Source organism: Acomys russatus, chromosome 20 (genome assembly GCF_903995435.1).
Source record: "Acomys russatus chromosome 20, mAcoRus1.1, whole genome shotgun sequence".
In the NCBI taxonomy this organism is placed as follows: domain Eukaryota; kingdom Metazoa; phylum Chordata; class Mammalia; order Rodentia; family Muridae; genus Acomys; species Acomys russatus.
Window position 1 is genome coordinate 68,065,870 of NC_067156.1, and position 26,033 is coordinate 68,091,902.

A 26,033-nucleotide genomic window follows, 5' to 3' on the forward strand; every position below is an offset into this window, starting at 1 on the left:
CTGCTGTGGGTACACATATGGAGGACAGTAAAGTGTTTGGGTGAAGTGTCCAGGGCGTGCCGCTGCCTTTTTTTCCTATTTGTTAAAGAGCTTCTCGCAGGAGATGAGATTCCCAGAGCAGGGTGGTAGCTGTAGTGTAGCAGTGCCATTCCAGGTGGGAGGAAGAGAAGGAGAGTAACTGAGTAAGAATTCCTATGAGCCCGAGGCTGTGCAGACTGAGTCCCACAGACTGTGCCTAAAGGGCTCAGATGGCCTGCTCCTGGAGAGCCCCACCTTAGAGATGCCCGGAGTTACTTGGGGTCAGCAGAGCCACAATAGGGCAGGGAGCAGATAGTGAAAACAAAGAAGGGATACAGGCTCCCACGGCACAAATAGCAGATGTGATGGGCTTCAGCCAGTTGGGCAGCAGTGTGCCTGCAGCCCAGGGATGCTAAGAGGCCTTCCTGGTGAAGGGCCCACTTGTACCCACCATGGTCGCTTTGAGTGTTTTAAACATCTTGGGTCTGATCTCGATTCAAAAGCACCTGCATTTGGTCTTCACCGGTGAAAGGGACATTTAATGTTTGAATCACCCTTGTCTGAATTTGCTTTAGACTTGAGAGCCCCAGTGTCCTGTAGGAAGGTCACACTTTTCCAGTTAACTCTTCCTGCTCATACAGATGTGCTCTTCGGGGGACATCACCAACGTGAGAGCCAGGATGTCACTGATTTCCCAAAAGGATCCTAAAGGAAGTAGGTGTCACTTCTCTCGGGGCACTTTCATGTCAACATCTTACTCATGTAAGAAATAAAGTGTCAAGAAGGAAAACACGTGCCTTGCCATCCTGGGGTTCAGAGAGTATTGCTCACCCCCCTCCCATTCCAAGCTCTTTGCCCATTTCACCCCATAGCCCAGCACACTCCCCTCTGTTCCCATGTTTCTTCTAAGCCACCTATCTGGCTGAAGAGGGTTAAATGTAATGTATTTGGAAAGCTATTGGTAACTATTACTCCCAACTTTCCTGCCCTGTACACGGACCCTGGAGACAGCTGCAGCCACGCAGCACTAAGTCAAGCTTAGCATTGCCCTCTCACCCTGGTGAACTCATTTGCCACCCCCACTGGCTGTTTCCCCCCAAGACTCAAGGCTCAGAGACTACACTGCGAGGATGTCACTGGCCTGTACCGATACTGGCCTTTAACTGGCACCGGCAGGTCAGACACAGCTGTGGCAGCAGGAAGCAGGCTCCATAGCCTCTCCCCTCTGGCAGTTCATGGGTAGCTAACAGCAGAAGGACCCTGAAATTTTGGGTGCAGTTAGGAGCTGTAGAGGTGTCTTCCAAGGCATTGTCTGGGGACCACGCTTCTGCATTTTGTAATTCTGTGAGTGTGGCCAAAAGAAAAACTGGTACAGAGTGGGTTTGGACTCGGTTGTGGGTGTCACCCGGCCTTTCCTCTGGAGCAATGGTACATAGAGGGTCTGCCCTGTTGTTTCAGAGATACAGGGACTCTATCACATTTTCAAAGTCTCTCTTTCTGTGTGGATGTGGGTGTGTGAGTGTGTGTGTGCACACACACGTGTGTGTATGCTTGTATATTATTATCCAAGATCACATGGAGATGAGGAGCTGCTTGTGGTTTCCAACAAAAAGCCTATAAAAACTGGAACACCCTAGTGCGTTCAATATGAACATCTTTTTTTTTTTTTTTTTTTTTTTTCTCAGTTTTTCTAGACAGAGTTTCTCTGTGTAGTCTTGTAGACCAGGCTGGCCTCAAACTCACAGCGATCCACGTGCATCTGCCTCCCGAGTGCTGGGATTAAAGGTGTGCGCCACCACCACCTGGCCACTATGAACATCTTGACCATGATCACACAAAGGGAGCTCTGTGAGGGAGTGCAAGCCACTCAGTCACACTCGTGGCCACAGACAGGCTCAGGTCCTTCCTTTCAGAAAGCTTGGACACCAAGGACAATCAGCAACAACCTTTGGCTCAAAAACAGATGTCTGTGTGGATTTGGTGCCGTGTTGATGCAGTTTGGCAAAGTTAGGCACCCGTATTTCCTCAGCTGTCCTGTGCTGTACAGAACTCTGGTCACCATCAGAGGCTCTCCTTTTGTCAGTAGAGGGGAAGCTGTGGCTGCCCCAGGCTTCAGTGTGCCAGGCAGGGCAGCGCACATCTACAGGAAGTGTGGCAGCACTCCTTCAGAATTTTGAGTCTTCAATGTTCAAGGCTCCCAAATCTTTCTCCTTTTCTCGGCCCTTCTTCCTTGTTTTGTTGAGATAATGTGTGACTATGTAAACCAGACTAGCCTCAAACTCCTGGAGCTTCTTCCGCCTCTGCCTCCTGAGTGCAGAGAGGGTAGGCCTGTACGAACACACCTGCCTACTCCTGTACTCCCGCAGCTGTCGGAGCCTGAGGTCAGGGAAGACATGTCTTTGTCCCATGTCAGCAATTCAGCAGTCGGGATTTTCCACGAGATGGTCAGGTGTTAAGAGCAGGAACTTCTTGAAGTCAAGAGACAAACAAGGATGTGAGGGTGGCTGCTCAGGAAAGCCCTGTAATGTTTACTGTTTGCTTTTTATTCTTGGAAGAGCACCGGCAGCCGTGAATCCTACACGTAGCCCTGAATTAGGCATCGCTGTTTCCACGACATCAGGAGCACACTTCACTTGGGGAGTTTAAGGTGGTTACCAGTTGCCCAGTGGCAAATGCAGACATATCACATGCGAGCAACTGGCAGTCATGGTCCCTAAGGACAGACTACAGCAGCAGTGCCTGGCCTTTCCCTTTAATCCAAGCAGACCATCTGCAGAGCGGTAGAGTATTGCTTTCAAACCAACAAGGCAAGGCTTCCACTCTCTTGAACCACCTCAGGAGCCTTTCAACTAATTGTATAAGAATGTGGGGTAAAAATGATACTGGGGTCTGGGAAGGTGGCCATTGGTGGAGTGTTTGCCTCACAAGCAGAAACAAGGACCTCAGGTCAATCTCCCAAAAACAGCTGGGCACAGTGGTGCATGCTTGTAATCCCAGTGCTGGGAGAAGTGACAGCAGGGTCCCTGGGGTTCTCTGGCTGCCTAGCCCAGCCTACCTGGTGACCTCTAGGCCAGTGAAAGACTCTGTTTCAAAAAAATGGAAGATAAGCCAGGCATAGTGGCACATGCCTTTAATCCCAGTACTTAAGAGGCAGAGTCACGGGGATGGCTGTGAGTTCGAGGCCAGGTTGGTCTACAAAGCAAGTCCAGAACAGCCAAGGTTACACAGAAAAAAAAAAAAAAAAAAAAAAAAAAAAAAAAAAAAAAAAAAAACTGTCTCAAAAAAAAAAAAAAGAAAGAAGGAAGGAAAAGAAAAAGGATGGAAGGTAACACCTGAGGACCAATATCTAAGGTCGTCCACTGGTCTCCATTCGGATGCACACACAGGGGCACACATTCGGTTGCACACACAGGGGCACACACAGCACAGATGGCCTCTGTCTAGTGAAGTGATTCAGGATGGAGAAAAACATAGCTGTTGAGCAGATTGTCTCACACAACCTTCGTTTCTACTACATGTTGAGAAGATTTCCTTTGGTTATTTTGAAATAGAACGGCTTGTTTCCGTCAGCTGCCACTCTCCTCACCAGAGGATATCTTTCTCTCGGGTGCAGACTCTGGCTCCATGGAATAAATACAAATTGAATGTTTTCCTGGTGACTTCAGGAGCCTCCCAGTTTTATATCAGTAAAATGGGGATGACAGTGTCCACAAGGCTGGGACTACCTGTTAACAAGACTTTATTTCTCTCTCCCTTCTTCCCCAGGAGCCATTTTTCCCACCTCTGCCTCATTTTCCCCACCCCTCCCCCCTTGATGGTGAACCTACCCACTTTATGTAACAGTGTTCCTGTTTCAAGTCTGAGTCTCCCTCAGAACTCCCCCCAGGGCACTGCAGAAACAGGAAGCTGCCCTGCAGCTTCTCCAGGCTTGGGGCGGAGGTGCACCAGGGACCAAAGTCCAAGAACAGGAGGCGTGGAGAGCGGCTGGTGCATCTGGTTCTTTCTGAAGCTGCCCATCTGCCTGCCTCTTCCCAGGGCCGTTCAGTGGCCTGACCTCAGAACATCAGTTTGTTTCTATTTTTGGCTAATGGCTCTGGATGATGTCTAACGCAGTTGCAATTTGGGGACACCGCTTTTCTCCAAAGGCAGAGAGGTCTGACCCCTTTATTGTGTAGCGTGTGCATGGCTCCCTGGTTGCTCAAAGCATGCACAGTCTCCGGCCTATTTAGAATGAAATATTAAGTATGCCTATGCTTCCTCAAGTTGCCCTTAAAAAGAACCCTCTTTTATGTTCTGATTTATTTCCTACTTGTTGAAACAGTGAGCCGAAGCAACAAAACACTGACATAGAAATTTAATTGCTTTTACTTTGAGAGCACTCTGTCTCCCCGCCAGAGCTTGGACCTTTTCTAGTCACTGCCCACCTCCTCCCCAGCTTCGGCCACTGCAGCCTCGAAGCCGCCTTCTGCATTAAAGAGTTTGGTGCAAGTTCTGCACAGCGATGTAAGTGGTTTTTACACATGTGGTCTTTGATGATCATGGTCGTCACCAGGCATGCTGTCCTGGGGAACATTCAAACTCAGTTCCTTGTCCTTGCTGGACACTTTCTGTTGTTCGGCTAGGCGCTCTTTCACGAGTGCAAGGATGCTGGCGGTATTTCTACACTGGCTGCCATGAGCCCCTATGCGCCTTGGTTTTATGGTTTCACATGGGCCCAGGCATTCCCGGGCAGTTGCCTGACAGTGAGTGTTCACCTGATGTGCCCTGCTCTGAGAAGCAGGAATGATTCATCCCCACTTGAACCTGTGCCTCTGTCCTTTGCAATCAGATGGCTACTAGCCCCGTTCTCCAAAGTCCCTCATATTCCAGGAGGCTGTGGTAGGCAGTTGAAGGGGCAATGTGGTTCTTCCTGGGGTCAGAGCTCTCCTGGCTCCCAAAGGTCAAGGGATTCTACTTGCCTGGTTTTGTGTGGGCTCCTCAGCCATCCTTGTGCTGGAAGGAAGAGTGGCCCATAGTGAGAGAGATCCTGGGTTCCAGAGAGACTGAGAAAGAACATTTAAAATTTCAGGAGCTAAGAATGCCACCACAGTCCCAGCTACTCCACGGCATGGTGGGAAGGATCTGGCCTGCCCTAATCCCACAGCAGACACTGAAACACTCCTCAGGGAGTGGGCCGTGGGGAGAAGCAGAGAGGACAGGAGGCGGCATGACAGGGGTCCTGAGAGAATCTTCCACAGACATACATTGCGTCTCCAAGAGTCTGCACAGGAAAGGGCCTTTGGCCCAAAGGTGGATGCCAAAGCGAGAAAAATGGCAGCTTCAGACACAGCTGCCTGGTCCACAAAAGATGAGGAGAGTCTACAGGATACAGACCACACAGGCTCATGGTGGACCAGGGTAGCAGCTCAAGTCTTCGGAACACCAGTTTAGGAATCTGGTCTTAGCAATCACTGTAAAGCTAGTCACATCAGTAACTCTGTTCTGGCAGGAGCTCAGAGCAGGGACCCCTGCATAAGGAACCAAGAAGAGGTTCTAAGAGGCAGGCAAAGACAGTGCAAAGTCTGGGAGGGGCCCCAGCTGCAGGCACTCAGCTCTGCCTCAGTAGTCAGGCCCCCCTCTCCAGTGGCACTGGTAACACGTCCCTTATCAAGGCCCTGAGTAAGCTGGAGCCTTGGGCTGCCCCAGGGCCACCATACTGCTCTCAGTCGGCTCAATGGTGGGCTTAGCCACTTCCACTCCCCGGGGACTTGTGAAACAGACCTCCTCCAAAGAGTTCCCAGCAAGCAGCAAGCGGTCTCTGAGCATGTTGGCGCAGGGGATGGCAGGCATATGGTGTGGTGGGTGGCAGCAGAAGGAGCTCACATCACGGCGAGAACAGCACTGTGAGCCTACAGGCAGGAGAGACAAGCAAGCTGCAGAACCCAGACTGTAGAATCCAGGCTCCTGTGCTAGGGGCAGAGACCCAGGGCCACCACAGAACTTGGTCAGGGAGAGGTGCTGGGACAAGGTCTAAGATGACCAAGCAAAGCTGAGGTGTGAGGTCCCTGCCTGAGTGCAGGCAGCAAGAAGCATGCATTACATTGTGTTCAAATCTGTGGATATGCACAGGGCCCCAGCTGTTTTACATACTGTCCTCAGTCCATCCAGGGCCCCCTGAGGGGCTGGTGATAATCTAATGTCCATCACACACACACACACACACACACACACACACACACACATCACATACACACCCCATCAATGCCGTGCAGCACCCTGAGCAATGCCACAAGCCACACAAAGCAGTAACCTGATCCATCCCAACTCACAGAGTATTTGCAAAGATTAAAGCCTTAGCTCAGTCACCTCCTAGGGCTGTTGTTCCTACACTGCATTTGCACATATGCAGAGATTCAGGTAAGAAGTAGATTTCTGGCCCACAAGAGCCCTGCACTGATGGTAGCATTGACCTGGGATGGGTAGGGGAGGGGGGATCACAGAGGAGCAGTGCAGCCCCAGCCTGGACCCTGGACTTGCTGCTAAGCCACCAGGGAGAAGCACAGTCTTATTTTAATATAGCTCTGGCCAAAAGAAGCAGAAGAAATGAGCACTCCTAGTGACACCATTCACTGCCACAGGGCCCTGGGGACTACTAGCACAGACGTGCGGGAGACTACACAAGATGTTTCAGTTGAAATGCGAAAATGCCACAGAAAGAGTTGTGGAAGACAGTTCCAGCTCAGTTGTGAAGAGCTCCTGAGTTGGCTCATTTTCATAACCCAGAGATAGTGAATCTTTGCCTGTGTTCATTTCCTGTTTAGCTACAGCTTTATTCAAGGCTCCCACGATGAAAACGGCTCCCTGCAAGAGTCACTGTGATGGGGTTAGAATTTCCGCAAGTAATTTAAAGTGCATTTACCCCATCATTAGCCAACGACAGAGGAGACTTTGCGTTTCTCCAGGTTGGCGTCTATGGAGGCTCAGTGAAAAGGATGGAGAGACTCCCTCAGGACTCAAGAGACAGCAGGCGCTGCTCACAGTGAGGATGCCTTTCAGGGCTAGGGAACTGCTCAGTGGGCCAAGGCGCCTGCTGTGCAGGCATGAGGACCTGAGTGTGGCTCCCTAGCACCTGTAGAAAACACCAGGCATGGTGGCTCACACCTGTAACTCCAGCTCTGAAGGGTGAAACAGGTGGACCCCTGGGGCTCGCTGACCAGACAACCTAGCAGAACTGGTGAGCAGCAGGTTCAGTGAGGGACCCCGTCTCAAAAAATAAGGTAAACAAGTGCTTGTAGAATGATGTCCAGGCATGCAGAGGCAAAAGCACACACACACACACACACACACACACACACACACACACACACCTTGCATGAACACAATTCATATCAACAGACAAGAGCTAGAATGGGCCTTGCCTGGGGCCATTTTCATAACCAGTGTCTCAGAAAGCATCCCATTAACTGTCCGGCTTTCTAACCTGGAAAACACCTGTTCTGTCACCCAAAAGGCTTTCAAAACTTTTGCCGACTCTTCTCTCACTTGAAGGGACTATTTTTATCCTTAAAATCCAGCAGCGGCTAACACCGTCTGGCACGGAGCTGGCACCACAGCGGGGAGGGGGACATACTCCCTTGATGGTGGATCATGGACACTGAAAGACGGGCATTGTACGGGGCCGGATTGCTGTGCTGTGCTGGACATTTGACACCGCTGTCCCTGTGGTACCCAGGCACAGTAAGTGCTGCACACAGATCTGCTACTGTCTTCCAGAAGGACCTAAAAATAACTCAGAAATGCCCGGGTCCTAAGTGCCTCCATTTTGTTTTATGGGCTGAGTCCACACTCCATGGGAGCACAAATCATTTCTGACTGCTTTTTTTTTTATATAGTTACAAATTATTTTTTAAAAATACTCTCTAGCTATGTACAAAATATCATGGCTGTGGGATGGTTGAACTCTGCTCTGTTTGGTAGTGAGTAAGTGGGGAGGCCAGACTGGCTGATTGAGCTGTAACTTTTTCCTCCTCGCTACCCAATGGCCAGCACCAGAGCCTCTGGGGGATGGAGGTCATGGTTTCTAGAATGCATCCCTTCAATAGACAGGAAAAGACACCGGCTTCCGGCTCCTCTCAGTGATGCGGGCATTGCGGGGAAATGCCGGGTGTGTATACAGTCGGGGAAGGCTTTAGAGAAGTCTGCAGGGTTCCCACCGTGTCACTCTCTGGACTCTGGTGAGCTAGTGGCTTCTCTTTCCCTTTACCTCCTGTGTTTCTCCTGTCTGACTCCTCTCCTCTCCCTCCCCCCTCCCTCTCTCCCTCCCATTAGTGTGCGTTCATTGTACATGGCTCTCGGTTTCATAAAGACAACTTCTTTCCAAGCTGTTCACTCTGACCGTATTCACCCCCGTGCCGCACCCCCTCCTTACTTGCTTTCCTCCTGTCTCTGCTCTCCTTCCTCTCTCAAATCTCTCTTGAACTTTCCTGTCATGTATATTATACATACATACATACATACATACATACATACATCTACAAATGAGAAAAACATTCAATATCTGCCTTTCTTGTCTGTTTTATTTTGAATAATATGATCTTCAATTACATCTGCTTGCCAGAAAATAACATCATTTCATTTTTTTTAATGACTAAAATAGCATTGTGCATATATACAACATTTTCTTCAGCCATTCGTCTGTCAGTGGACACCTGGACTGATCCCATAACTCGGCTATTGGGAACAGTCAGGCAGTAAGCATGAACATACAAGCTCATGTGTGCCACATGCATGCACACACTCCTCCACGAGTGGCATCCCTGGATCATGGCAGTTCCATTCTCAGTGTCTAAGGACCCTCCACACTGATTTCCATAGTGGCTCAACTGATTTTCATCCCCACAAGCAATGCACAACCTTCTCTCCCTCGTGAGCATCAGGTTTGTTGTTGCTTGTAGCCTTGATGCTGGCTAGTCTTGCAAAGCACTATTGATTTGCATTTTCCTGATGGCTAAGGATGTTGAACATTTTTTATATGTATTGGCCATTTGTACTTCATTTTGAGAAACTGTTAGAGAAAAGTACTTTGGCATAAGCATAAGCAAAGACTTTCTGAGGCAGACTCTAAGGGCTCTTTGTGTTTGGCAGCTTGGTTAGGTTCTGTCCTGCCACCCTGCCTTCTCACACCACTCCTTCCTGATATGGGAGCTATTTCACCTCCCCGAGCCCTTCTCAGGTTCTCCAGAGGCTGTAGAGGTGGGAATTACTTGTGCATTATCCCAGAGCACAAACTGAGATGACCACACACATTCATCTTCCGATTGGAAAATAATTGTCATTAACTCATAAGATTAAAATTAAAAACAAGTACATCTTTAAAAGTGCCTTACTTGCCAAGCCACCAAGTGTTTTTCTTCCATTTGTTTATCCATTCATTTATTGTAAGACAGTATCTCATATAGCTCAGTCTTTTTGTTTGTTTGTTTGTTTTTGGTTTTCGAGACAGGGTTTCTCTGTGTAGCCCTGGCTGTCCTAGACTCACTTTGTAGACCAGGCTGGCCTCGACTCACAGCGATCTGCCTGCCTCTGCCTTCAAGTGTTGGGGTTAAAGGCGTGTGCCACCACCCCAGGCTTATATAGCTTAGTCTTATGGAGTGGAGAATAACTTTGAATTTCTGATTTTCTTGACCCCAGCTCCAAGTGCTAGGATTACGAGCGTATGCCACCGTGCGCGGTCAATGGCATGTGGGGTTCTGACTCATGCATGCTACACCCTAAAGCCATGACATTTAAACAGTGCTAGTGGCCTCTCTTCTTGGCATCTTACACTTATAAACAACACATGTCCTAGGGCCGAGTTGACTGACAGCCGCTACCGAGTCTGTGTGATGTGACACATTACCTACAGGCAGGCCACTGCCCTGTGCCTGGAGCAGAGAACAGTGACAACACCCCCAATCTCCAGTCTTCTTCAGCTCGGCCACTGTATCACAACCACAGCAGACAATACAATCACGGATAGTTGTGACTGGTCCAATACACTTTTGTCTATAAATGTGGAAAACTGTACGTCCCATACTTTTTATGTGTCCCAAAGTATATTTTCCTTGTTTAGTCATTTAAGAAGACAGCATGCATTCTTAGCTTCCAAGCTCGGCAAACATAAGTGGGGGGGGGGGGCCAAGTGTGGTGCAGGACAGTGTGCACTTGTCACCAGGAAGTCTAGTGTCCCTGCTGACTGACAACCAGCTGGTAGAAGCTGATAGGAGGCTCTCTGCTAAGCATTTGCTGTGCACACACGTGTCTATCAGCATGTGTTCATCCACACATTAACATACCTATACAAGCTGCACACACACTGCATACCAGTGGGCAGGATGCCTGGCCTGAGTTCCCTTTCTGTGGCATTGGCTTCCTCCTGCTCACATTGCACACAGCACAGGACATGCGTGAAGAGGCACAGAACATTCTCTGCCGTAGCAACCCCACCCCGTTCTTCTGGGCCAGGTTCTCTCGATTTGGCAGTGCTGACTCAGTGCCTGCCCCTGACCTGTCACTTGACAAAACAGTTCTTTTTCCCCTCACACTAAGGCAATGCTCCTGCTTCCTATAGCCTGGGATTTCTGGTACAGAGCCCCTCTCGGTTTCCATGCCAACCACATGCAGATGTGATGGGCCCTCGGGTGGTGTGTGGAAAAACAGTCTTCGAAGTGGCAGCAGCGAGCTGTTATGTTATCGGCACTGGAGCTGGCTGATGCTGTTATCCACAGGAACAGCCCTAGCGATCATTCTCACGTGTCTCTGGGTGCGAGTACTGAGCACCTTGTACCTCCCAGCTGAGACTCTGAGCTTGCGTGGAAGTGGCCGACAGCTGCGGCACTGTTCTACCAAAACCATGGGCTTCCCCACAGTGGTCAATGTGCTACCAACTCAAGGCATCCCTCACAGACCTGTCACCTGCCTGTCTCCAGCATGCCCTGGCCAAGGTCAAGTGTCCCCAAGATGGAGGATAAAGAGTTTCTTCAGTAAAATATCTGAAGTCTGTGGCTGCACCAGTTCAGTACAGATGCTAAAACTATGCTCTGGCTCCAGTCGCTGTTCATATTGGCTGTGTAACCCCAGAGAACCATAGAGCCAGTCCCCAAATCCTATGGGTGACCTCAACTCACAGAACAGCCTGCCATCAAAGCAGCTCCTCCAGCCTCTTCTGAGCCTCCGTCTGACAGCCAGTCTTTGCTCTTTTTGCTTCAAACACTGGCCACACAACTAGACATCCGTGTTCCTACAGAATGCGGCTCTGATAAAAAGCAGTCAGAGCCTTGTGGCTGACAAGTGGGTATGGGTGGGTCCTGATTACAAGTGGGTGAGCCCTTATGATGAATCGGTAGGCCTCTTGTCTTCCTTCCATTGGCCATGAAAGCTGGTTCTTTGTCTATAGGACAAACACTTCAACCCCTGGAAGGAGTGTGTTCTAGCAAATTCTCCACCAATGTAACAGTTCAGGGAGGTTATTTTCTGGCACAAAAATCTAATATAGCTGAGTCTGGAGGTGCACACGTGTAAGGCCAGCTGCACAAGAGATTGAGGAAGGAGGATGGTTGAGGCAGGTTCAAGACTTACTTGCTCTGCAGAGTGAGTTCAAAGCCAGCTAAAAAAATTAATGAAATTATTATAGTTAGTATGGCATAGTATAGTATAGGGTAGTGTAGTGCAGTGTAGTGTAGTGTAGTATAGTATAGTATAGTGCAGTGTAGTGTAGTATAGTGTAGTGTAGTATAGTGTAGTGTAGTATAGTGTAGTGTAGTATAGTGTTAGTATAGTGTAGTGTGCTGTAGTATAGTGTAGTATAGTGTAGTGTAGTATAGTGTAGTGTAGTATAGTGTTAGTATAGTGTAGTGTGCTGTAGTATAGTGTTAGTATAGTAGTATAGTGTACTGTAGTGTGGTGTAGTATTGTATGGTGTAGTGTATTGTACTATGGTATAGTGTAGTGTAGTGTAGTATAGTGTAGTGTGGCATAATATAGTATAGAGTAGTGTAGTATATAGCATAATATAGTATAGTGTGATATAATCAAACCTTGTCTCAAAACACAAGATGAAAAAGGAATGAGATGTAGCTCAGTGGTTGAATACTTGCCTGACCTCATATGCTTGCGTTTCTGGCTTTCACCCCTAACACTAGTTATAATAAGAACTCTGGAATTTTGGTTTCTTTTTTTTTTTTTTTAATGTGCTAGCCAGGCATAGTGGCACATGCCTTTTTAATCCCAGCACTCGGGAGGCAGAGACAGGCAGATAACTGTGAGTTCGAGGCCAGCCTGGTCTACAAAGTGAGTCCAGGACAGCCAAGGCTACACAGGGAAACCCTGTCTCAGAAATAAAACAAAAAACAAATGTGATTTTTGCTTTGGTCCCAGATGTGGGGATATGGGGATGCTCTGAACTATCCGCAGCAGTTGACTATGACTTTCCTCGTGTTCTAGCAAGGGCACAGTTTTGCCACCTGCAGATAGTTTCTGTGATTGTGTGACATTTGGGATTCTGGGAACTTTCCAGAGGGTATATAAATGCTGGGGCCTCAAGGGAAGGGTTGATGGTTGGTGGTTGTTCGGGGGAGTTGGTTGCAGTATGTTAGTAGTCATGCTCAAAAAAGAAACTAGATTCAAGGATATCTCTCTCCTTCTCTCTCTCTCTCTCTCTCTCTCTCTCTCTCTCTCTCCCTGCTATTCTTTTTCTGTTTAGTGATAGGGGGTAAAGCCAGGAGGGTAAAGGTTAGGAAAAAAGAAAAGCCCACAAAGTAGCAAAGACCAGCTACAAGCACAGAAGAAGAAAGAAATTAGATTTAAGGATCTCTTTCACGCACCCTCTCAAATCCTTCTTTCTCTATCTAGTGATAGGGGATGAAACTGGGGGAAATAAAGGGTAGGAAAAAGAACCCATAAAATAGCAAATACCAGCTACAACTGGGTTAAAAAAATAAAGCAGCTTTAGAGCGCATAGCGTTCTGCAGCATCTCAGGAGCAACATCCACCATGTGACACTTCTGTTACACCTGTTACTTCTAAGTCCCATTCTCAGTATTATGGCCGATTGCTTGCTGCCAGATATTCTTTCTCAGAAATTTACTGTAGACCTAGGTGTACCTCTATTAACTCATGTCAGAGTAAATGGAAGTTTTGTAGGTGACCCCACAGATCTTGACTTCTTGCCTTACCTCACTTTGGGGCGTGGGGATCAGGAATTTTTGTCAGTAGGATAATCCCCCAAGGGCTCCCCCAAGCAGGCTCAAGAGCCAGTGACAGTGAAGGAAATAGTACTTCCTTCTTTCTGGTGGCCATGGGTCCTCCCTTCCTGTGGCATCAGAATGCTGGTCTGGGGATAGGGTTACCTCAGTGTCACCATCCCCAAGAGCAGTGACTGCTTGCTGCTCTTGGACCCTGTCAAAAGGCATATTTTTGACAACACATTTCTAGTTCCAGCAAGGACAGGGCACTTGCCTTTGTAGCCAAGACCCGATTTCCAGTGGAGACATCGATGCTTGGCATCTGTTACTGACAGAAGCACATGCTGAAATATGAAGCAGGAAAACAGTTCTTTATGACAGTGACTATCTTACTTGCTCAGAATTTATTGAGCATTTACTGTTTGCACAGCACTCCAGTCAGAGAGGACCATGATCCTAAAGGACTCAGGGCAGTGACATGTGTGAGTGAACAAACAGAACACAGGCCTTGTGGATGACCATAGGACTGACAGCCAGGTAGGAGGAGGAGGAGTGAGATCAAACAAGCAAAAACAACATACGATTTTGAGGAGGAAAAGTTGAACACATGCAGTTATTTGATCTCATTACAGCTGGCATTCCCTACAACCTGCCTTCAGCATCCTGACCATCACCCTGGGAGAACAGTGCCCTGGCAGATAAGCTTGGGAAATATATCCCTCAACTCAGAGTCCTCTGCACCTCAGGGCCTCTGAGGGGCCTGGAGATGCAGAATTGTCTTCTCACCACTTAGCCTCGGTGCAGCGTTTCCATAGAAGATCAGCTTTTCACTGCACGCAGTACCCCAGCACTGCAGAAAATGAGGTGGGGAAAGCTGATAGCAAGGACATAGGAGGCATGGGACACAGCAGTCGGCTGGAGGGCAGCAGATGCAGAACCTGAAGTTCCCAGAAGCCCTTCTATGAGATGCAGAAGCTTGAACAAGGAAGGCCTCGTGTCCCTCCAAAAGGAACTTTACAGGAGGGAGCAGGGAGACGTAGGAAGGGAGGACCTAATGGGCTTGCCAGTATGGTGAGTCTCAGAGAAGACCTGGAAAGGCCCCCTGGAGTCTGGGGGTTGAATGGGATGCATCATGGTCACCTCCAGCTTCTGGTGTCGCTGGCAACACATGACATCCCTGGATTTGTGACATACGGCTGCAGTTGCTGTCACCTAAGATATACAGTGGCCGCTCCTTTGAGAATGAGCTTCTTTCTTCTCACAGGAACAACCCCATTAGTGAAAGCTCCTCTTGACTTGATCTCAGACCCTGTTTCCAAAGTCACACTGACCAGTGGATAAGCGTGATGTCTGGGGGATGGGGCGTGGGGGTGCTGTCATTCCAGGGCAGCACTTTATGCCTCAGGAAAAGTGGAAGCAGAGGTATACATTGAGTCTGTCGCCTTAAGGGAGCTGAGCAATGCACCATCGTGGGGGAGGTGGGCATGTGGAGCCTGACAAAAGACGTGTCTTCAGTTCAGCATAGAAGGCAGTAGACAAACCGTGTGGACTTAGATTGTACTTGTATTTATGGTGACAGTGACTACCAGGATAGTGGCGATAGGTCTTGAGTAGAGCGCCGAGGACAAAAGAACCTTTGGAGCCTAGGGAAGCTCGGGGTGGGGTAGTACTATCTAAGCCCGGATGCTATCCTGGGGCCGCACAATCCAGGGCTCAGGTTTTCTGTGAGTCTAGAAACCAGCAGCTCTGCAAGATTTGGGGATAGAACTCAATGACACTTGAAGAGGCAAAGAAAATGAAGACCTAAAAGAGAGTGGCCATGTGGTGGGCCACGGTGGGGGGGGGGGTGTAGACAGGTGATGGTTAAGTGAATGGATGGATGGGGAGGAGAGACAACGGATGAATGGATAGATAGTGGATGATTGATGAACGGATGGATGAAATAGATCGCAAGTGGATAGATGGGTGGGTGGATAATGGGTGAATGGATGAGGGTAGTAGATAGATAGATAGATGATGGATAGATGGATAGATAGATGATTGATTGATAGGTAGATAGATACATACATAGATACATAGATAATGGATAGATAGATGATAGATAGGTAGATAATTGATAGACAGATATGATTGATAGATACATAGGTAGATAGATGATAGATAATGGATAGATGGATGATAGATAATTGATTGATAACTAGACAGATAGATATGATAGCTAGATGATAGATAGATAGATAGATAGATATGGATGGACGGACGGACAGATAGATGGGTGGAGTGGGTAAGTGGTATATGGGGGTAGATATATATTAGATGGACAAAGCATTTATTTACCCCAGGGCTGAGAATGCTTTATGGACGAATGCTGTAATGGCTTGTCAAAACAAGACTATGAAGGAACCTGGGTACTCAGATGATTTTGCACATGGGGTAGCCAAGCCTTAGAGACATAAAGTCACGTGCTAAAGGTAGTGGGACCAAGACCTGAGGTCAGCACTACTGTATTCCGGACCTCTGGCCCACGTGTTCACGTTAATTTCAATGTGTGCATACTGAGAACTGATCTGTAATACTGACAAGATGCAGAAGTCACCTTCAGCTTTGGGGGCTACCTGGGCTGCTGCTGTCAGGGCTGGGGGGAATGGGGAGGCCTGTTCTGGACTGCTTCTGCTTGTCGTTACAGAGCCATGTGCACCGAGCCTATGCTAGGAGAAACTGTGTGGATACAGGGCTCCTTTTTATCGCTCCTGTCTACACAGGCAGCTCTAGGGCAGCTGGATGGTGAGCTATTGCCTTCATTGTGTAAAGGAAGTCTCACTCAGCAAGACTCAGATTGGCCAAGTATGTGGGTCGGCCCTGAGGAGTATAGTCCAGCCCTTGCCTGAGGCTCTCCGTTACTGTGACCCCTTTCTTGATGTGGGAGGGTCCCTGAGTGAGCTATTTAGAGTACATAAACGCTATATGTTCTGAGCACACAAAAGAGGCATTGCCGTGTGATGGGTGGGTTGACAGGATTCGTTTGTGGAAGTGCTTACGGCCATCACCGCGGGCAGCCTGGCGGGCAGCCACATGCCTCTCATAGATGCAGAATTTCTGCCATAGCAAATCCACAGGCTGCACCATGGGCCTTTTTGTTTCCTATGCCCTCCCAGGTGACCCTGAGCCCAGCCCAACAGCAGCAGAATTATTCCATGAACAAGGACGGTCCTCTCTAGCCCGGCCCACACTTGCAGATTCCGCAGCTCCTCAGCAGGCCTAGGCTGCCTCTAGTGAAGGCCAAGTGGTTAGAGGCCTATAGGTGTCCTCACTCCACTCTTCCCTAGGTAGAGGCAGTATGTGCTTGCACCTCGCCCGAAACCACATATTTCATAGTTTCCATTGAGGGCTGGGTGCTAGTAACTGGGAAGGCTTAACTCTTCCCTGGCCCAGACCTCCCCTTTTTAATTAGCTGACAGCAGCAGAAAGTACAGGGGGAAAAAAAAAGTCCTGCTGTGTTGCCCAGGCTTCCTGCATCCCTACTCAGAAAGGATGGAACCTGAGGTCAGCACCCCAGGAAATCACCTGCAGGCTGCCTTGTAGCCAGCACCCACCCGTCCACCCATGCTCGCTGACTAGGAAGGCTCTGAGCCACGTGTCTTCTTGGCTAGAGAGCTCTTAACAGCCTTCCGCAAGCTGGCCAGCCTGGCGGTCCCCAGATGTACCCGCTTATCAATCTGTGCAGCTGCCACAGCTAAAATTCCCACAGATCTGAGCAAACAATCCTGCTTCAGAGGGACCCCAGACGAAGTCATCCTGGTTTACGTCACATCATTGGTGTTCTGTACCCTCCACATCAGTGTCCTGTATACTGCGACCACCGCCACTGCCAACACATGCACATGCACACGCACATGCACACACACACACACATACACACAGTTTTCTTGGGGCCACAGGAAACAGTTTCTCCAGGGTTTTGGAAGTCACTAAACTCTTGGCTAACTTTTCTCTGGCTGAGGCCATCTCTATATCTCAAGTGTCTCTCGCTTATAAGTAAAAAGTGCTGGGACCCCAAAGTTTCTTCCGCTGCCTACCCAGCAGCCAAGCAGCCAAGGACAGGGTGGGGGAGGGGCTGGAGTGCAGACTCTCACTGTTGTCACTGTGCTGCAGCAGAGGGGTCATGTAGGAGAAAGCTGGGAACGGGCCTGTGTGCCACTGTGCATCACACAGTAGGAGTCTAGCATGTCACATGACCAAAAGCATTGAGAGGAAGGCACAGGCCTGAAGCCTGAGTCTAAAAACCAAATGTCAGTCAGATGGCAACACTTCCTGCATGTTGCAGATTCCATAGTAATCGTCTCTCTAACCCTGAGTTAGCAACTAGTAATTGATCTGAGCATTCATGAAACAGCCTGCTCCAGTATGTGCAATGGACAGTCTATTTGAGGAAGTACTTCCTGAAGTGACCAGAGGCTGGATGCCAAAAATCCCTTCAAGGGGAAATCGCCAACAGCATCCATCCCATGGAATTTAGCTGGTGACTGTGACCTGTGGTAAACAGACTAAAGCAGGCCCTCACTGTGCAAAGGCCTTGAGCTCCAGAGGCAGCTGGTCCTGTCCAAGGTCTTCCATGCGGTGTCCAAGGTTTCCTTCAAGTGTGTTTGTACATGGAACCACGTAGCAGAATCAGCATTTCCAGAAATGAAGGAAGGGAAATGCACACCCACCTACCACATCCCTAGCTTTTGAACTCATCCTCTGGAACCCTAGCATCTTATGGCTTCCATTTGCACTTTTTTAAAACTTCCTTAGAGAGGAGGCTAGACTGTTGAACCTGAGGAAGTAACTGGAAGAGCGTGTGTGTGAGAGAGCAAAGGACTGTTTGGGGCCGTGAATGAGATGAGATAGAAGGGAACAGAAGAAAGGCACACTTAGCGCCAACCTCTGAGTCTTTATGGACAACAGCATTGTCTGAGGAGATGATACCAAGTGAGACGCTCAGCCCAGTGACTTACCAAGGATAGCTTGTGGGCAGGAGGACAAGGTCAGCCTCAGAGGCTACCCCCCAGGGGCCTCTGCGGACCCCCCAGAAGCGGCAGATGGATGTGTACTGATGCCTGTTCTCTGTCACTCTCATGTTCTGCTGTGCACACGTGGGCAGAGCACTTGTCAAACCTCGGGACCAAGCAATGGTTTGTTTTCCACGCAGCTAAATTCATTATCTCGGTACTCCAGAGCCCAGATGAATGACTTTATTCATAAGGCCCTCTGCGTAGCCACGGGACACTGTACTACTCAGGGTGGTTTCCAAAGCAGACCTGGTCAATGGCGGATTTAGAGACTTTCAAAATTTAAGAGAATTTCACACTGACTAATGACTCATTAGCTGGATCTGATGATGTACAGCTGCAACCCCAGCAGTCAGTGTCATCAACTCAAGGCCAACTTAGAAATATGTAGGGGAACTTTGTCTCAAAAATAAAGGACATAGAGTTGAGGAGATAGATCAGTACATAAGGCACTTGCTGTGCAACCATCAGGGCGTGAGTTCAAAACCCCAGGGCCCACATAAAGCCTGGCATGGTAGCATGCATGTAATCTATAGCAGCGTGTAAATACCCAGGTAGAGATGGGAGGTGAAGGCAGAAGACTTCCCTAAAGCTAGCAAGCCTGGTGTTGACAGCAGTGTACGAAAGGTAGAAGGAGAGCACCAACATCCGAGACTATCTCCTGATCTTCACACACATGCTGTGGCACACATGCTATGACAGACAAACACCCCACACCCACACACATGTTATGGCACACATGCTATGACAGATAAACACCCCACACCCACACACATGAATAGTCAGAGGACAGTGTGAAGCTACATGAAGAAAAAGGCAGGCCCTGAAATGCTCACCAAGCACAAAGAAGAGTCAAAGAGTCACCTCCAGACCAGCAGGACCAGTCTGAAGACACGATGGGGAGGCCAACCGCAGTGGGCTTTGGAGCAAGGATTCTGAACTTACACTTACACTTTTACACTTACACTTACACGTGACCCACGTGGAGCCTGTTGGGAAACAAGAGGAGAAACAGGTGGAGATCATCCTCTGTGTGAAGGATACAGAGGAGTCAAGAGGATACAGGAGCTCACAGCCTGACGCAGCCACACTCTGGATCACTCTAAAAGTAAGCGTATGGCAGAGTCCTGCAAGAAGAACCTGAAGGGTACAGGGTTAACAACAGCAGTGGAGCAAAAGGCCCCAACACAGTGTGCAGGGACAGGAGGTAGAGGGGGAAGAAACCAGGTACAGAGGGAAGAAGAAAAGGGGAGAAGTAAAGAAAATGGAAAAAGAGAGATTGGTAGCTACAGTCACACAGAAAAGGTTCTGACGGAAGAGTCAGTGGGCACAAGAGAACTCTGAACATAGAGATAGCTGGACAGGAAGCCGAGGACACATCCACAAGGGCCACTGTGACCTTTGGCTGGCCAGCTCAGCAGAAGATGAGCCTCCCAGAGTCAGGACTTCAGATATTTTTAAATAGTAATTGTCACCACCCCCACCCCACCCCCAATGTCATGGTCCTGTGAGTTTACATGCTCTAAAAGCCACGTAAAACTCTCTGGCACCCCTGGACTGCTCAGAAGCACCCCCCCTTCACCTCTCTGGAGGCCAGGCGGTCTTCCCACCTTAGCCATAAAACTGAAGAGTTTCTAGAAATTCTCTCTGTGCCCATTTTCATAAGACCAGATCTGTACATGTCACTAAATATGATACTGATCACTCTGTAAATGAAATCTGAATGAAAAGCCTCAGTAGCTTAAATTTGACCAAGCAGTGTCCCTCCGCTCTCCCACCCGCACGGGGCTGTATGCTGCAGGTTTAGATGCCTTTCCGCACTTCTTGCAGAAAGGGCGGAGCCACTTCGGGAACACACAGGCCTCTGTATCTCACAAATAACTGTATTCATGGACACAAAGCCCAACTGTTGTAAAGATATTAGTATTCAGATGCTCTTGCCTTTTGTTAATGCCTTTAATTCCTCACAGTATAGCTGTTGTCTTCTTTTCTCCTTTGCATTCATTTCTGTCACTTAGAGAATTTATAGCGCAACTCCAGAACCAGGCTCCTAGGCGCTCCCGCCACCTCCCTCCACCTGTAAGTCAATGCTGCATCCCTGCAAACCCCGCCTCTCTGTGGCACCCCAGAGTGCCCCGCATGCCTTCCAAACCCTGTAAAGTGACAGAAGAGCCCAAGTCCTGTCTTAGAAATAACCATGATCCTTGCTATCGAGTCCAGCCAGTGGCCGTGAGGAGTGGTGCCAGGAAACATCTCCACCCCCTTGGCCTTGCCCTTCCTCAGTCACCCTGAACTGAGTGGCCTGTCAGCACAGCACCATCATGATGGCACACATCATCCAGCAGAGGCCTGGATGAGACCGCAGCCATCCTGGTTCCCAGAGTTTGCCTGGTTCTTTGTCGCCACCAAATATTTATACTGCAAGATCAGATTGTGGTGCCATTTCAGAGGAATGAGGTCACGCCTATCAGCGTTACCAGCCATGATCAGGGGTTGTTTGTGAGTCAGTTTATAGACTCACATGATTTTGTGAGTTTGGATTTTGTGGGTATTGTGTTTATATAAACTTCCGTTCATATTCACAACCAAGGGCATGGCCTGCCTCAGGCCTGTCATCCACGTGGCCACAGGCCATACCTGATCAGAGGAGCCCACATGGGCTCAGGCAGCTGTGGGACACTTGGTCACTTCAACTTACCTAGAAACCTTAGGCCAGTAACATGCTAAGAACTAAGGGAGACACACTGGAGCTGGGCATCTTCTTTCCTCCATCATCTGGGGCATTGGAACCAGGAAACCAGCACCGTGTCATCCTGGCCCTGTCAGCAGCTCTAGTACTGCATGGCAGTTCCTTGTGCGTGAGCACTTTACACACAACACAGATGCACTTCTACTGGTGTTCTGGTGACCTCTGTGGGTGCACACGCCTGAGGTTAACACTCACCAAGTCTATATATGACTGGTGTGAGTCACATGTTGGTTATGCTGGCCTCGAATAACAGCACCTCAGAACAAACGGTGTACCCAGCCAGGAGAGAGGGCCCTGCCACAGACTTGCCCTGGTTACCAGCACCAAGATTTTAGCTAGCATGAATGCCAGAGAGTACTTCCTTAGCAAGGGCAACTTTTCCTGAATTCACTAAGAACCCTTCTGCACTGGATAGTTTTCTTGTTGCCAAGACAAAAACCTGACAAAGGCAACATAAGGAAGAGAAGGTTTATTCTTATAGCCCATCACAGTAGGGAAAGCGAGAGTAAGTCGGCTGGTCACATCGCATTCACAGTCAGGAAGCAGAGAGAGATTCTTCAACTTAAATCCCTTTCTCATATGTGCTCATTCCAGGCCCCTGGCTGAAGGACCACCCACAGCTGAAGTGGATCTTCCTGCTGCAATTAAAGTAACTTAGATCGTCTCTTACACACGTGCCCAGAGGCTTCTCTCCTAGGTGATTCTAATTGTCTCCTAGGTGATTCTAATTGTCTCCTAGGTGATTCTAATTGTCTCCTAGGTGATTCCAATTGTCTCCTAGGTGATTCCAATTGTCTCCTAGGTGATTCCAATTAATTGTCTCCTGGGTGATTATAGTTGTCTCCTGGGTGATTATAGTTGTCTCCTAAGTGATTCTGTCAAGTTGATAATGAGCTTTAGTGTGAAGCCTTATTGATATTTTTCTCATTAATGTGTTTATGATTATCCAACTTACAGAAGCTGCATGTCAAGGCTGTTGGTCCTTCAGCAGGTCTGAGGCCACCTATCTCTGGAAGTTCTGCCAGCCAGCTGTGCTCTGTGAGGTAGACTGAGAGATGGATGTCAGGAGTGCTGGCTGCAGCACCCCCTCCTTGAGAACGGCAGTCAGTGCACCAAAGCTGACTGTACACACACAGTGTGACTGGGCTGAACACCCAAGGACGAAACACCAAGCAGTGACTCAGCAAATGGCATTGTACATGTATGGCCACGAGCTTGCTATGGGGTGGAATGTCTCACACGCACACACATACACACACACACACACACACACACACACACACACACACACACCTACTTGTTCATGGCTCCGTCCTCACTGTGATGTATTGAAGCTGCCAATAGAATTGTGCAGGTCCTGTGTGTGGTCCTGATGAGTCATGAAAACTGGGGTGCTGACAATGCTCTGACACAGTCACCGGAACACACCTTAAGGGAACAGTGTCCCTACCCACACCACCTTGTTTCACTCCTCCTGGCCTCTTCCTTCTCTCTACCTCCCTAGAGTGTAAACCTGGAGTCTATGGCACTGCCTGTCCCCTCAGCCTGGCCTAGGTACCATCATTGTCATGTGAGGATGTCCTTGTTCCCAACTCTTGAGCTACCTAGTCTCTTCATTCACCTGGAACAGCCCTCCTGCAACTTAGACCTTTCCAAAAACAGCTCTCAGCAGACAATGACAACCCCCAACCCCCCCTCCTTCAGTCCTCCTGCCTCCTGGATCCCATCTCCCAGGATCTGGAGTTCTTCCCTGCTCAGGCCCCCAGGGTGTATCTGCTCTCTCACTCCAGTCTCTTTCCTCAGAATCCAGACTGTCCGTCCAGCAGAGGTCACCTCGCAAGGGCCTTCCTATTGACCCCTCACTTGCCGTCTGTCTTCCTACAGTCACCTGGTAGGAAAGCACACACTACCTGACATGAGACTGCACTGTGGGTGCCAGTGAGTCAGCTGTGGAGGTCAGGCATCCAGAACGAAGCTGTTTAAAAGGCGCAGGCCTCAAGAGTCCATTCTGTGGCTCCTCCTACCTTCAAGTGGTGCTAGCATTCCTTGGTGTCCTGTGGCTGCAGCAGCATCACTCAGACTCCTTCCACCTTCCACACTCCTTCTCTGCCATCAGGACTCTGTCTATCTCAGCTTGCTCTCTTACAGGGAACCCCAGCATTAGGATGGGACCTGCCATACTTCCCAGGACCTTGTCTTCACTGGATCACTTCTGCAAAAACCCTATTTACAGTTAAAGTTACAGTCACAAGTAGAAGGCTAGGGTAGGGACATGTCAGGGGTGAGGGTGGGGGGGAGAGGCATTTGATTCTTAGCATACATTTTTCATCTGATTCCCCAAACTAGAATGTAAGCTTCGTGAGAAAAGGACCATGTCGTACTTCTCACTGTAACCCTGACATTTAGAGAAATGCACTCCTCCTAACCCAATTAAGTAACAAATGGTGGTTGCAAGCATGAATACGTGGACTCCTGTTGAGCAGATGGGCAAGGTGGGGGCGGTTTGAGAATGGGTCAACACACAGGGAGATGAATATTGTTGGGTGAATATCACTGGCTGGCTGGATGAATGGATGGGTGGGTGGGTGGGTGCGTGGGTGGCTGGGTGGGTGGATGGGTGGGTGGATATGTGGGTGGGTGCGTGGGTGGCTGGATGGGTAGGTGGCTGGGGGATGTATGGGTGGGTCGGTGGCTGGGTGGTGGCTGGGTGGCTGGGTGGTAGCTGGGTGGCAGGGTGGGTGGGCAGATGAATAGAACAGATAAGTAGAAGATGGATGAATTGATAAGGTGAATAGATGATGGATAGGCTAGAAGGAGGGCTGACAAAATGGAAAGGTGAGTAGATAGATGGATGGTACTATAGGAAAGTATGATTTAGCCAGATTTCTCCAGGTTAAGTGATAGAGTTGGAGGAGGCAGTTAAATTACCTTCATTTAAACCTAACAACCGTACGTTGAAAGAAGAATGGACGTGTTGTCATATTTTTGTGAGAAGCCTGTGACTCGGTGTGAAGTGTCCAGATCCCACAGGGAACTTTTCTGGTTTCTGGGGCTTACAGAGGAGCCAGATCAAAATGCCCTGAGTAAGCAGTTCCAGGAGACAGAGCCCCCTGTGGAACCTGGGAGAGAGGAAACTGTGTGCCCTGCTTCCCTGGGCATCAGCTGCAGAAAGGTGTGGGAAGTCACTAAAATCACCTTTTGTCAAACAACGACCTTGACATTCGGGGCTTATGCACTGGTGGCCTTTTAGACAGTAGACATCCCATAAGATACCTAAACCGCGGGACTTACGGTAACTGAGCCGCTCAGGGGATGTTGTGGCGTGATTGCTGTGAGTACTCAGGCCATTGCCCCCTGAGGGCAGTTCTTTCGATGAGGTCACGAAGAAAGCCCCTGAGCCTTCTCTCTGAGCAAGCTAAATCCAGGTTAACTCCCTCCGGTTGAAGCAATCCAAGGTGCTATGAGGTCCCTGGGCCCCGCACAAATATGTGGGTTTTATAGGAGACAACCAGTTCAAGACCCCAGGAAAATAGAAAATAGCGGCTTTGTCCCTCGCTAGGCTGTGCACAGGCCCACATTCATATCTCATTGTTGTTGCAGGGGAGGCAGATGCGGTCCTGAACAATGGAACCTCGGCTGAGGACGCGGCGGTGACAGACTCCAAGCACACAGCAGACCCAAAGAATAACTGGCAGGGTGCCCACCCAGCTGACCCAGGGAACCGCCCCCACTTGATCCGCCTCTTTTCCCGAGATGCCCCGGGGAGGGAAGACAACACCTTCAAAGACAGGCCCTCAGAGTCCGATGAGCTCCAGACCATCCAAGAAGACCCCACAGCAGCTTCCGAAGGCCTGGATGTGATGGCATCACAGAAGAGACCCTCACAGCGACACGGATCCAAGTACCTGGCCACAGCAAGTACCATGGACCATGCCAGGCATGGCTTCCTCCCAAGGCACAGAGACACGGGCATCCTTGACTCCATCGGGCGCTTCTTTAGCGGTGACAGGGGCGCGCCCAAGAGGGGCTCTGGCAAGGTGAGCTCCGAGGAGTAGAGGAGCTGTGGGTTTAACTGCAGAAAAGAAGGAGAGGTGGGCAGGTGAGCTGGGCCAGTCGCCATCACTGACACGTCTCTGTGTCTGAGGTACTGGCCCTGGTCAGACAGTGCCAACAGCCCAGGGGAGTGGACTTAGCTGCCACTTGGCCTATTTCTACTTGTTTTGTTCCCTTTGTCCTCCCTCACAAGGAACTGTGATTGGGGTGTCGCTCAGGAATGCAAGGGCCTTCTGCATCCTGGACTTTGGGGGGTACCCTGGATGTGGCCTTGAGATTACCGGTCCTTATTGTACAAGCCCTATGCCTATGGCTTCAGCCACTTCTGCCTCTGCCCAGTGCTTCCGGTTTCAGTCCTGATTTGTGCTGGTTCTCTGCTGGGTTCAGGCTGCTAATTTCTTGCCGGTGTGAAACAATGATCCAACTGAGGGGAAGGAGGTCTGCAGAGCAATCCCCTCCACCTCCAGCCAACTTCCCTCTCTCTGTTTTAAGTAATTTGGTGGGGGAGGGAGGAAAGGAATGAATGAATGTTCATGAGTCAAAAACTTTATTATTTTGTGATTCCGTTAGTTTAAATGGAAACTGGGTTTCATGACGTTTTGAAAACAAATGTTCTGTGGATTGAAATAGATCAGAAGAGAAACAGGTGCTGGTGGTCCAGTTTCCAGGGGCAACATCTGGGACGGGTTATGTGTTAATTAGCCTGTGGTTCAGGCTTGTCTAGCAGCTAGTGCCAGGTGCCTGCCACCTTGCAAGTGTATGGTGTTTTCCATGACTCTGTTGGGCAAGAGATGTAGGTGGGACATTTAAAACAAGCCCTGGTTTTTGAGTACCCTCACAGCCTGGGAGATTTCTTCTGCCTATGGGTTGTGTCTGTTCTCAAAGCCTTGGAGAGCTCAAGAGGCTTTTGACTGAAATGTGGGACAGAGGCCTCTCCGTGGCTCAAGGGCTGTTGGCTGTCGT

At 49.3% G+C, this 26,033-nt stretch overlaps 1 protein-coding gene across 1 annotated transcript in view; it reads left to right on the top strand.

Moving 5' to 3' along the window:
• The window catches only part of Mbp (myelin basic protein), a 133,462-nt gene that overhangs the window by 75,674 nt on the left and 31,755 nt on the right, over window positions 1–26,033 (top strand). The window contains exon 4 of the mRNA XM_051163231.1: window positions 24,618–25,054. Coding sequence (XP_051019188.1) covers window positions 24,618–25,054 — 437 coding nt within the window. The remainder of the gene's footprint in view (window positions 1–24,617; window positions 25,055–26,033) is intronic.